The sequence below is a fragment of the Equus quagga genome, chromosome 4 (assembly GCF_021613505.1).
Source record: "Equus quagga isolate Etosha38 chromosome 4, UCLA_HA_Equagga_1.0, whole genome shotgun sequence".
Taxonomy (NCBI): Eukaryota; Metazoa; Chordata; class Mammalia; order Perissodactyla; family Equidae; genus Equus; species Equus quagga.
Window position 1 is genome coordinate 5931961 of NC_060270.1, and position 14582 is coordinate 5946542.

The window sequence follows — 14582 nt, forward strand, 5'->3', positions numbered from 1 at the left end:
TGCTTTTGAGATTTTACAGTTATTACTACAAAATTATGAACTAGAAATAATGCATCCATATCTTTGGCCTTTACTTTCTACATTATTCTCTCATTCTCCCATCATAAGTATTCTTGTCCTATGAAATCTTTCAGCTTGCCAAGGATCTGACACTCATTTACACTGCGGTATGGTGATTAAGCCAACATGAAACCTCCCCCAAAGGCAACTTTATTCCCAGCAAAAACTTAATCCCCCAGTTAAGAAAGGAAGAAAGATGTTTTTGTGGCAGTAAGGTAAACCAGTTCTCTGAAATCATATCACATCTATCTAAACTTAACAATAAAGCTGAATGTTCCATTTTATAACTTCTTACAACAGCCAGTACAGTTCTCTGAACATAATATGTACTTAATAAACATTTTTCCTATCAACAAAGCTGAGATCTAAAAAATGAAATGTTCACATCCATTGCAGCTTTCTTAACGCTAAAAAAAAATAATAACTTAAGTGTCCAACTATAAGAAAATGGCTCTAATTTATGTAATAGTTTCCCACTATAGGCATTTTTCTAGTTAAGCTAAATTGTCACTATCATGAGAGTGAGAACAATATCTCCAGCGTCTACAACAATACATAGTAGACGCTCATTAAACGTCTGGAAAATGACTGAGTTTAATTCTCTAATAAATTTACTCCCCCAAAATATTTCTTTAATTTCTAAGTTACAGAGAGCATCATGAACTGGGTCTGAAAAAGAATATATGTTAAAAGGTTTCTGAAAAACTCAAAAGTTTTAAGACTTTTACCCTTTTCTCATTTTTATGTTATTCATTATTGTTTTTTAATTTTTAAAATTGCTTATGCTTCCTCCATCATAAAATAACTTTTAATTTTTGCAGAGTTCCTCTCACCCTTTCTTCACATGCATATATTCTACCTGCATATATTTACTTTAATCTTCTAAACCACTTTCCTATAATTAGACATTTAAGTTTTTTAATTATAAGAAGTGTTCCAACAAAACAGACAAATTTTTAAGACCTACTTTATGATATTCTTTGAATATTTACAGTCCCCTACTGTTTGTAATGGCAAAATACTAGGACAACTGAAATGTCAAACAGTCAGGAATTAAGGACAATCCAAATATCCTAAAACAGCAACAGGAATTAAATTAATTGAACGTAATTAAGGTAAGTTACAAAAGACTATGCATGATGTCATACCCTTTTGTTTTAAACATACATATGTATCCAACATGAAGAATATGGAATGATATACCCTGTAGGGTTAATAGCAGTTGTCTCTGGATAAGCACAATTATATGGGTTCTTTAAATTGCTCTTTTATTCATTTATAGTTTTCTGCTAAGCCTACCTGACTGTGTAAGAACATAATCAATATATTAATTAATGAAAACCCATTGTTGAGTATTTATGTTGGATTTTCCTCCCCTAGATAATCAATTAATGATACAGATTTAGGTTATTCACTTTTTTGCCATTACAAAGAACTCAACAGAAAAAAATAGTTAAACCTGAACTTAAAATAAAAAAGCAAAATGGGGGGGAAACTGTGAATAGTGAACAAATTTCCTTAAAGAAAAAGAATTGTAAAATCATCCCAGGCCTGCCAAAATCAATAATATTTGAAAACGAATGACCAGAGAATATTAATTTTAAACCAAATTGCTCTTGTGCTCTCAATCAAAGCAATTTTAACTATATCACAAGCCCCCACTATTTGTAGTTCCCAGAATTTGTTGGATTCACATGTGATGTTTACTCTATTGGGATTAGCTCTTCCCCCTGCCTGGTCACCAAGTGAACATGTACTTTATGTCTTAACTCATATGCTGTCTTCTCTGTGAAGTCTTCCCTGATTCCTCCAGACAGATATCGGTACTCATGCCCATACGCACCCTTCTTGTAGATATTTCCATCATACATTTTACCATAATGTAAAGTAAACATCTATTTACATATCTGTCTCTTCCATCACACTACAAGTTCCTTGAAAGCAGAGACCACGTCTTATCATTTCTTTCTTCCCTGCCCTATTCTTAACACACTGAAATATTAATAAAACTTCTAGGAAAATACCTGAGTTATAATCTGACATAGTCAATTCAATTCAACTAATGTTTCTAAGTGCCTGTTTAGGTGTAGCCATTTATGGAAGGTGTAAAGGAAATAAACGCATGGCTCTTCACCAGAAGATGCTTAAAGGCTAATGGACAGGTTTAGGCAAGAAGATAAACAGTTATAAACCCATGGAATAAATCTTACAACAGATGTACAAAGTGCTGTAAATACACAGTAAAGCGAAAGTTAACTCTGACTAGGAAGGAAAAAACAGAAAAGGTTTCCTGAAGAGGAAACATCTCAGATAAGCCTTAAAAGATGATTAGGAGTTTAACAGGCAGATATGGAGAGAAAATACAGAGAAGTGAGTAAAATCCATCTAGCTTTCATTTACAATATGCAAGGGGGAATACTGAAGAAAAGTAGAAAAACAGAATATAAACTGTTCCTGGAGTTCCTTAAATAACAAGTTTAGGAATTTGGAAAACTCAGTTTACAACAATTTAAGCCAGCAAAATGAGATTTCTTCTTTTTACTCTCAACTACACCCTCAATAAAAATTTACTTTACCATCAAATAAGTTTTAGAGCCCAAAGAATATCAATACTACGTGATTTTTTTTTCATATATGGTCTTCATTAGAGTAGTCAGATCAGAGATATAATTTCAAGACATTCCCTATGATTTTAGGATTTCCCCTCAATTAAAGACATGTTTCAAAGTAGGTATAACAACATATTCAAAGTGTCCCATATAAAATTAATCTCAATTCTATTTTCATTTTCACTAAAAAAAGAAATGACAATCTGAAAATGCCTTCCCCAAGATCCAAAACTAAAACAAAAAAAGAATTAAATATACTTACTGTAACACAACCTTTCGAAGCTCCTTTTATTTTACCAATATAAACAGAAGTAAATACAAAATCCAGCTGAAGATCCATCTCATTACTAGATAGAAGACTAGAAATGTTTTCCATGACAGGATTATATGCACATAATTCAGATGAAGCCTAACAAAAAATAAATTATAAAATGAATATGACCCTAAGTATTATAGAAATGTTGACAAAGATTTTCAAAGTCAAATACTTCTTTAAATTACTCAATGAATTTTTGTGATTTTATACTGTTCTTACTGAAGAAATAGTTATCTAAATTTTTTTTTAAAGATGTTATTTTTCCTTTTTCTCCCCAAAGTCCCCCAGTACATAGTTGTGTATTTTCAGTTGTGGGTCCTTCTAGTTGTGGCATGTGGGACGCTGCCTCAGCATGGCTCCATGAGCAGTGCCACATCTGCGCCCAGGATCTGAACCCTGAAACCCTGGGCTGCTGCAGCGGAGTGCATGAACTTAACCGCTTGGCCACAGGGCTGGCCCCTCTAAATTTTTTTTAAGTATATGATTTACCTTGAGAAAATTACTGTAACCAGACAAACTCTAAATTAATTCCATAGACCTCAACTCCAGAAATATATCTTCCTCTATATCAAAGTCATGATTTCAAATTCAATATTCCCTAAAAGCCTTTATTCACTTTTAACTCAACAGAAATAAAGTAAGATTTACATAGCATTTTAGTTTAAAATTAGTTTTTAAATATCTCTTTTAATCACCACAACCACCCTATGAGGTACTTTGTTGCTTTTTTTCCATTTCATAAGTAAAGTTAATAGATGTTTGGATTAGTTCAATAACTTGCCCAAAGTAATGCGGTTAGTAAGAAGCAAAACTAAGACAAATCCAGGTTTCCATCTCCAGGTCAAAGGTTACTTCGACGACATAAAACTGCTTCCATAAACCAAGAAGATGCTCTTAGCTACCACACTTTTAGTGTCAATGAAGAGATGTAAGTGCCTAAGAACCATCTATTACATCAACTCTATATGCTTTACTATATGCTTTATGTCTGAGGATAACCAATCAATAGCTTAAAACCTCAAGAATCATACCACTTCCACACAAACAACCACACAACTCTGCTTCAAAACGACAGCAGACCACCAGACAGTATCAGCAGCAGTTGTTTCCCGCAATCTCTCCTGAATTTTACACTGCTTTCGAGTGACTTTTCCAACTCACATCTTGCCTAGCATTTGCACATTATCCCTTTTTACCCCTAACATCACTAATGACCAAATAAATTACCACTAGAGCAATTATGCATGTTACCCACTCTCCTCCTATCTCTAGAAAATGTGATTAATCTTCATCTGAAACATATACAGTATTCATTATTTTTAACCCAGCTCACAATGCCATTTACCTGCTTAATAGAATTTCTTTGTTATTTTCATCTTTTACTGCTTACTATACTCTTCTTCTTATCCCCTAAGTAAAAAAGGGGTTAAATCAACTACAGGTGGCTCTAGTCAGTTGGACAAATAACTGTGTGTGCTATTCTATAAAGACTAACTGCCTCCTAAAAATGGCCAACCCATGTTTCCCATAAGTTTATTTAAAACTGGAAACAAGGGAGAGTGTGGAAATGTGGTATTCTCGGTAAGCCTCCACATTATTTGCTGCTTAGTTGTGATCATACTCTGTCAGTTCTACAAGAGATTTTATTTTCTTATAATATAATCATTTCACACTGCATTGTCAACTAATATGCTGGGAACTATAATTCATGTAGGAGTCTGAAGCCATTATCAACACTGACACTGTTTTAATTACAAATACAACTAAGCCATCAAGTAAGCTATTGGCTCGATTTAGCAAGACTGGTTACATTTTAACAAAAATGCAAAACACAGCTGCTGAGGTGATCTCTGTATGGATACCAAATGCAACAGAAACACCGGTGAAACGATTATCAGACCAGTAGGCTGTTTTCCTAGAGGTGACTAAATTCTTCATCATACCTTACAGAGTAACAGCCTCTGACATTATTAAAAAAGAAACCAACAGGGGCTGGCCCCGTGGCTGAGTGCTTAAGTTCGTGCACTCCACTGCAGGCGGCCCAGTGTTTCGTTGGTTCAAATCCTGGGCACGGACATGGCACTGCTCATCAAACCATGCTGAGGCAGCATCCCACATGCCACAACTAGAAGGACCCACAACGAAGAATATACAACTATGTACCAGGGGGCTTTGGGGAGAAAAAGGAAAAAAATAAAATAAAATAAAATTTAAAAAAAAAAAAAAAACAACAGTTCACCATAATTCTGCACTAGTGGTCACTGACAATCATTTCTTAAAAAACAGGATAATCAGAGGCTGATAATATGAAGGAATACTGACAATAAATGATTTGAACCCTACTGTAGAGCTATACTCTCCAAAGTACTATGTCAAAAACACAACTGGTCGACATTAAACCAATAGACACTTCCATTTATTATATTCTGTAAGAAGGAAGAGACAAAGGACTTAAACTGATAGGTTTGTGACACTGTTCTAGATGCTTTCATATGTTATTTCATTTACTGTTCAAAATAACCTTGTGAGGTTAAGCGTTATTATCTTCATTTAACATATGAGGAAGCTCAGGCTTAAAGAAGTTAAGTGACTTGCCCAGAGCTGGGATTTGAACACAGGTCTGTCTGTCTCCAGAAGACATATTCTTTCCTATCATGGTGCCTTAATAGCATGTAAAGGAAAAGGAAGAATTCCACAGTATTTTACAGTATAGTAGCCACAGTATTGTAAGACCAGACAGATGAATATTGGAAGCTGTTTAATTCTAGAAAATGTTTTGATAAAGTACTTAAATATCCGATGATAATCATAGAAAAAAGGAAAAAATATTCAAGTTAGAGTATTTAAACTGAAAAAAAATAAATTACAAGAAAAAAATGGTATAATCCTTTCACTTCAAAATAAAGACAATTACATATTTCCCTTGAACTAATATGAAAGTTGTCTCAAAATTCAAAGAAAATTTTTAATTTTTATTATACTATTCTGTTTGGTGAAACAAGCAACAGTCATTAGCCAATAGTGTGTATCTCACTGTTAACCTGCGAGAAGGCAGAAATCAATCACCTGCACTGATTCACACGTAATCAGTGGTAGTTCTGACAATGCTGATTCAGAAGTATGCTCATTTTCATCAGTGATGGCATGGTCTTGCTTAGGTTGTAATTTAAGAATTTCCGAACTTTTATTTTCAACGGGTCCTTCTTCATCACTGGAAACGACAACTAAATAGGAAAAATACTTATTTTTTAAATGTGTCACAATAATCACATATCAAAAAGAGAACTTTCTAATTCATGCAATATACCTTTAATAATCCCATTTTACCTTCTGGAGGATGAAGATATTTAAAAATGGATAAAGCCGAGGAGAACTTAGGAACAAGTTCTAGTTCTAAAAATGTATTGTGCCATCATTCTAAATTGTACTTTAAGTCATGTGACATTAGTTGCTTCCAAGAGGGGGAAACAGATGGGCACAGGATGCGGAGACTATTCACTGTACATAGTTCAGAATCTTTTCTGTACCATATGACTGCATCAAATAGTCGAAAATTAATTAAATCAAATTAATGACAATAGTTAAATAGTACCTAAACTCTCTGTACTTCAGCTTCATCAACCAAAATGACGATAATAATGGTCCTTACAGAATCCTTTTAAAAACTGACTGATGAGATGAATTACACTACAATAATATAAAAAAAAAAAATTACTTCTGCTTCCAAGTACTCCATTGTTCACCTAAATCAATATTACAAAATGCACGAAGTCCCAAAACCTCAAGTCTTTTTTTCTAAAGTTAATATATTCCATAGTGACGTCATAAACAGCTTATTGCCTTAGCAAATTTGTTCGAGAAGAGAAATAAAACAACTTAAGTAAAGCAGAGAAAATTAAGAGCCTCTAACATCCTATTACTTACTTGGTTCAGCTGAGATCAGCGACTGGTTCCCTTCACTGGGTTCACTTAAAACAGTCTTTTCTATTGTGTCCAACTCATTCTCAGCCTTCTCAAGCAGGGTGGAATTCCCCACGATATCGGGGGAGGGAGAGCTCTCAAAAGTTTCAGTGGTTGAATAGTCAGAGGCGCTTTTGGGAGCAGCACTCAAAGCCGGCTCCGGACTGTGAAGTGAGGATGCTTCAGTAAAATCACTTTCTATAGGTACAGGTGTAACTTCTTCAAGCAGTTTTGAGTCTTGATGATAGTTTTCACTTGACTTTTCAAACTCAATGGATACTGTTGAGTCATTTTCCTGTTCTTTCTGAACATAAACACATACAAAAAATTAGCATTTTTCAAATTTGGCTAGTATAAAGAATTTTTTTAAGTTTAAATTCCTAAGAATATAAAAGTGAAATTATTATATAATTTCTATACTACAGGGATAGAAAACTACACAATTATACTATATTACTCTTGCCAGTGTCTCCCACGTATAAAGATAGAGTTTGGTCTGTCCAATTGGACGCCTAAACATTTTTTAAAAGGACAGGATGGGGAAACCCCTCTATTTGCCAGTGGTTCAGATGCTCTTCCATGAACTGAATCAACTTTATAATAAAAGGAAAAGCTTTTTAGTTTTATTTTGCAGAAGTAATGAGGTCATATGACATCATATGACTTCAGGAACAAAAGCAAAAATTTAAAAACTTAAGAGGATAACAATATGAAAGCTCATGAAAATCAATCACCGCCTTCACATCTCCAGTACTCTATAAATCTAAACCATGTTTATAATCATAACACAAAGGCACAGCAAAATCCTGAAATGCCTTGTGAATCAAAGAAATCAAAAAGATGTCCTCTTATAGTTTTATTGTTAACTGTATACTAAGTCTTTGAAAAATAAATACGTACACATTAAGTATGGTAATTCTTCACTTACAACAAATTCCCTAAACTCTAGATAAAGAGAAGCCTAAGGAAGTTGGTAAGTAAATTACTTCTGACAAAAGAAATCTGGTAATAATTTTACAGAGCAAGTGAAAAAGCAATTGGCTGGACAGTATGAATAGTATTAGTATTTAGTTAAAATAAGGGAAAATAAAAGAAAACAAGTCTGAAGGATATACACCAAACTACTAAGTAAGGAGTAGTATTGGAGAAGGAGCAATTTTAATTTTTTTATTCATTCATAATATTTGAAATTTGTTCCAACTGTATTACTGCAAAAAGTTTCATTTAAATTATTTTTTTAAAATGAGAGAGTCAAAAAAATAGGCAAAGAAAAGAAATTTGACGATAAAAGCAAAATGCTAGAACAACTTTACTTGGCCACAGTTAATTCTTTTTTCTTTCCCCACCAATAAATGTTTACTGAGGCCTGTAAAATTTCATGTCAGTCTCTGGGAAGAGCCCTTAGATACATCCTTCATTACCTGTTCCACTGATTTTTCAGTATAAATCTTGATGTTTCCATATAAAGCAATTCAAGTAAAAACAAGTGAAACAATTGCTGGCATGATGTGCCTTTTTTTTTTTTCCTTTCTTATCCCTTTTTTTTAACTTTTTATTGAGATTATGATAGTTTACAACCTTATGAAATTTCAGTTGTACATTACTGTTTTTCAGTCGTGTTGTAGGAAATTTCAGTTGTACATTATTGTTTGTCAGTCGTGTTGTAGGTGCACCCCTTCACCCTTGTTGTAGGTGCCCACCCCCCAACCCCCTTTCCCCTGGTAACCGCTAACCTGTTCTCTTTGTCTACATGTTTAACTTCCACATATGAGTGGAGTCATACAGAGAGTGTCTTTCTCTATCTGGCTTCAGTCAATTCATTTTTATCACAGCACAAATTATTTCATATGACATCAAATACCTCTACTTACTGTCTGTTCTGCTGACTTATACAAAGAAGTAGTTGAATTATGAGAATCTAGTATACTACTTCTGTGCCTTTTCTTTCTCTTCCTGGAAATCAGAGTGGGTTCCATTTTTGAATCAAAATAGGTATCATCCTTGTTTCTGCTCCCCTCTTCCAGATGATCACACCCTCTACTTCCACTATTGAGGTCTTAAAAAACAAAAGAGACATAAATATGGCCAAAAAGTACAGAAAGAATCCATTTTAGAGGAGCTCAAAGAAACATCATCAAAATTGCTATATTATTTCCAAAGCTAATTTAAAAAGAAGTCCACAGTTAAATTCTCATACTGACATGGGGGAATACAAAGAGAGATCCTATTTTAAACTATATACATGAAGTAAATGTTCATTGTACAATAAAAATGTACAATATATTAAAAAGGAGTATTCTTTAGTAAACAAAGCACAGCAACAAAACCATCTTCCTTTTGTTATTATAACTGCATTTGACTGTAAGACACAAAAAGAGGTCTTAATAAAATTTGGAAAACTCATGTCTTAAAACATTTTGATAATTCATTCTGATTTTAGAAATTAGTTGTCTTTTTAAAATGCAAGTTTTATATATACACATACACTTTTTAAAGTGAAAAGGGACAATAATTGGAAAGAGTAGAGTACTGCTCACCGCCCTTGTAAAAGCAGGTGAAATACCTTTCCTCAGCAGCTGACTGTGATGGGTCATTCACAAGTCTATCCATTTGCTTCACAGTTCGCTTCTTCCTTCTAAAAATTAAGACTCTCACATTTTAAGTCTCCAATAAATCTCTGCTCTACAGAGAATGAAGTGCTCCCTTTTTTAAATCAACAAGCATTATTTTGAAACTCATGTCAATTATTACGAAAAATCCTGAGTCTTTCAGTTACCAAATATATGTACTGTATGAAAATACCTTCCAAAAGGTGCTACCTAACTAACTGAAGATTATCCTAAATTATTTTGCTTTCTGAAGCTATATCACACAAGTATCAACTCAAAGATTACACAAAGCAAGCCCCAAAGCAGCTTCCTTGAATTCCTGTAACACTGACTGGCCTGACCTCTCCTTCGTTCAAAGTTCTTCAACACTACACACCTTCCCTTCAAACTATTCTTGCTCTTACTGTAGCGTCATAGACATCTAATGACTAATATTCATAATATCTCTGTCATTGCTTAAAATGCAAGCATTTGAACAGGATTGAGGGCAAAAACTCCAGGAAAGTCAACAGTTTCCAATTTCCAAAGAAAACACTCTTTACTCCCTCCCCCAGGAAAATAAACTCTCCCAAATCAGCAACACAGTATTCTGAAAAGCACAGTAAATTTTATTTGTAATTTTTTAAACTGTAAAAGTAGTCAAATACAATTTCTACATATAAATACTATATCAAATCACAATTTCTAAACATAAATACTATAGCAAAAAGACTGATGAAAGGAAAGGAACTTGAGAAAAATTCTTGTTATACAGGAGTTTTCCTTCAAATAATTTACTATTTACACATCAGCCAAGACTATCTCATGGAAAACAGGAATCAATTTATTAGGTAGTGCTAAAGATTGTAAAAATAGTATTCTACCTGCATAATATATACAATTTAACTTACAAATATTACTAACACATAAAATTAAAGAGGTGACAAATTCCTATAAAGAAAAGACTACTAAATATTTCCAATGCATTATTTTCATAGAAGCAAATTCCACAAGGCAAATTTAATGTACAACAAAATAACGGTACAATTGGGGTTTAATTCAGAATTACCATTAATTTACGGTTTTATGTTAAACAAGTGGTATTAGACACAATTATTAGGATTAAAACATGGAGAGTTTCAATAGCTAATTGTCTTAAAAACGCTTTACCTATGAGGAGAACGTTCAGGGATACTAAGAAACCATAAAGCATTTCTTTTGTCATGCATTTTTCCCCTGCTGTAAGTCCAAAATCCCACTGTGACTTTGAAGTAATACTGACGGGCATAAGTCTGAAAGCTTTTTGTTTAACTATTCCTACCCTACCCAGGAAAGCAGTGGAACGTGAAGGCTTACCAGTGTCTTTGACAGCATCTGAACCAAGCCCACTTGTACTAATACTTATATTTTTATTTGGTAATTAAAGATAATTATTTCTGAAAAAAGTACAATTCATAAGAAAATAAATACTTTTCATTATATGCAGACAGGACTTAGTCACTAATTGAAAGATTATGTCTACAGTCTCTCAATGCTTTCTCTAGATTGCTCTCATAATAGTTGTAGCTGATTTCCTGTATACATCAAAGTTATTAGTCTAGTTTCCTTTTAAGTTTTCCTCTTCTATGAAAAAGGCTGCTAAAAATGTGTAAATAGCTGTGTCCCAGATGAAGTACAAAGAATCTTTGCCTAGTGTCATTAAAGAACCATCTTTTCTTGTCAATAATTTATAAAATCATTCAGGAAACAAAATACCTCAACTAGTTTGAAGCTATCAACAATCCAAGAGACCCTTGAAGATGTTCGTTTCACATCTGACTGATGTAGTAAATTGTTTTGGTGCAAATTTTTATAAATTATTTTAAAATCTTAAAAGAGAAACAAAATAGAGAAAAGAAGTCATTTTTTAACCCTACATGCAAAGAGTCCTACAAAGAACTTTCAGAAGTCTAGGATGTATTTACCTTTAAATTTGCTAATAGTGGCTTGTATTGGCATCCTCCTAGAGTTGAGAGAAATTCTAATGAATAAAGAATGTATTTCATAGTAGGAGGATAGACAGTGGGAAGCTAATAATAATAACTGAGTTAGTTGTAATATGAATTACCAGACATATGTATGGAAACAACACTTAGAAATAGCTAAACTAACATTACCACTTTGTACCTGTATGCCCAGTCCCAACAACAAAAAAATAATATTCAAATTTAACTTTTGGATTTAGTAAATAAGTCAAGAAATGTATACGACAGTATAAAAATAGTAAATTAAGCAATTTTCTTTGTGTTGCTAAATAATCTCCCTTTACTTTCACATATCCTTTAAGTGTAAGATTAAAGTTACTGATAACTTAAAATTATTACAAATTCAACAGATAAAAATTCAAATGACAAGTTTTCTAAGGTTCACAAACCTTTTGGGTGAGTATCAGACATTACAAGAGAAATGCCATCGTCATCTCTCCGCTTTTCTTTAGTGTCTGCAGCCTGCTTTGTATAATTATTATCTACTGTCTTTCTTGGTTGTGAACCCCTGCAAAACAAAATAACATTATACTCAATTCTTCTAAACCTAAATGAATTTAGAAGCCAGCTGGTATATACTCAAGATAAAAGTCCAACAGGTTACAAATACAATTCCATATAGCAAAGTATATGATCTGAACAGTAGAAAGAATACTGAACTCAGATTTGAGAAATAAGTTTTCATCCCTGTTCTACCTTTAAAGTCTACAGGTTTCTTTGGGAGAAAAAACAAGATACTCACACTTCAGGATTGTGCCATTTGCAAAATGAGCAAAAGAATAATACAAGTATTAAATACATCAAAGAGGTCTAAAAAGTAAAAGTTCCATAAACACAAGTACATGATAACCACACCTATGTGTATTCAGAAAATTATAAGAAAAGATAATTGTTAATATGTTTCAAGCATAGTTCATATATCAAAATTTAAATACAAAATAAAATTTGGAGTGTGGTAAGAAATTTTACCTACAGAGGAAGTAATTTAAAATATAGGTACTGGTTAAATATATAAAACATAAGCCTCTGTGAAAAACAAGTTTTGGAATGATAAAGCACAACATCACTATTAATGAAAACTTAATACAATAGTAGTGGATTTCAGTGCCCCATTTTCAGCAATGGATAAAGGATCCAGACAGTAAATCAACAGAGAAAGGTTGGATAAGAACCTTAGACCAAACAGATCTAACATGCATTTATAGAATACGCTAATCAATATCACCAGAATACACATTCTTCTCAAGTGCACACAGAACATTCTCCAGGATAAATCATATGATAGGACACAAAACAAGTCTTAGCAAATTTAAGAAAACTGAAATCATACCAAGTATCTTTTCCAACCACAAGAGTATGACACTAGGAATGAGTAACAAGAGGAAAGCTGGAAATTCACAAACATATGAAGATTAAACAATATCCTCCTGAACAACCAACTGGTCAAAGAAAAAATCAAAAGGGAGATCAAGAAATATCTTAAAACAAACCAAAATGTAAGCAGAAAATATCAAAACCTATGAAATGCTACAAAATCAGTTCTAAGAGGGAAGTTTATAGTTATAAATGCCTACATTAAGAAACGAGAAAGAATTCCAATGAACAACCTCAATTTACGCCTAAAGGAACCAGTAAAAGAAGAATAAACTAAGACCAAAGTTAGCAGAAGGAAGGAAACAACAAAGATCAGAGCAGAAATAAATAAAATAGAGACCAAGAAAACAATAGAAAAGATCAACAAAATTAGGAGAAAGTTTTTTGAAAGGACTTTAAAAAATGAATAAAACTTTAGGTACACAAACTAAGGAAAAAAGAGAAGACTCAAATAAACAAAAAGAGAAATGAAAGAGAAGACATTAAACTGATACCACACAAACACAAAGAAACAAGCGACTACTATGAACAATTATATGCCAACAAATTGGATGACCTAGAAGAAATGGATAAATAATTAGAAACCTATAACCTACAAGACTGAATCACAAAGAAAACAAAAATCTGAACAGACCAAATAACAAGTAAAATGATTGAATTAGTAATCAAAAGCCTTCCAATGCAGAAACGTCCAGGACCAGATGGTTTCACTGGTAATTCCATCAAACAATAAAAGATAAATTAATGCCAATCCTTCTCAAACATCTCTACAAAACTGAAGAGGAAAAAACATTCCTAAACGCATGTCATGAGGCCATCATTACCCTGATACAAAAGCCAGACAAAGACACTACAGGAATAGAAAACTACAGACCACTATCTCTGATGCACATAGATGCAAAAAGTTATCAGCAAAATATTAGGAAATCAAATTCAACAATACATTAAAAGTCATACACCATGATCAAGTGGGATTTAATCCAGGGATGCAAGGATGGTTCAATATCCACAAATAAATCAATGTGATATACCACGTTAGTAGAATAAAAGATAAAAATCATATGATCACTCAACAGACGCAAAAAAAGAATCTGACAAAATTCAACATTCTTTCATGATAAACCCTCAAACACCTGAATATAGAAAGGATGTACCTCAACATAATAAAGACTAATAAACAAGCCCACAGCTAACATCACACTCAACAGTGACAGATTAAAAGCTTTTCCTCTAAGATGAGGGACAAGACAAGGGTGCCCACTCTCACTACTCTTCCTAAACATAGTGCTGGAAGTCCTAGCTAGAGCAATTAGGCAAGACAAAGAAATAAAAAGCATCCAAGTCAAAAAGGAAGAAGTAAAACTGTCATCATTTGCAGATGATATGATCTTACATACAGAAAACACTAAAGAATCCACCAAAAAACTGTTAGAACTAATCAATGAATTCAGTAAAATTGCAGGATACAAAATCAATTTACAAAAATCATTTGCATTTCTATACAATGACAGTGAACTATCAGAAAGAGAAATTGAAAAAACAACCTCATTTACAATTGCATCAAAAGAATAAAACAGGGCTGGCTCGGTGGCGTAGTGGTTTGGTTTACATACTCCTCTTCGGTGGCCTGGGGTTCACCAGTTTGGATCCC

The 14582-nt window shown here is 33.1% G+C and overlaps 1 protein-coding gene across 8 annotated transcripts in view; it reads right to left on the reverse strand.

Moving 5' to 3' along the window:
- Positions 1 to 14582, reverse strand: part of SENP7 (SUMO specific peptidase 7) — a 140794-nt gene that overhangs the window by 31227 nt on the left and 94985 nt on the right. For all 8 annotated transcript variants that reach the window (XM_046659227.1, XM_046659225.1, XM_046659232.1 and 5 more), the window contains 5 exons: positions 11947 to 12065; positions 8817 to 9001; positions 6910 to 7249; positions 6052 to 6209; positions 2932 to 3078 (listed from right to left, as the gene is read on the reverse strand). In XM_046659227.1, the coding sequence (XP_046515183.1) occupies positions 2932 to 3078; positions 6052 to 6209; positions 6910 to 7249; positions 8817 to 9001; positions 11947 to 12065 (949 nt within the window). The remainder of the gene's footprint in view (positions 1 to 2931; positions 3079 to 6051; positions 6210 to 6909; positions 7250 to 8816; positions 9002 to 11946; positions 12066 to 14582) is intronic.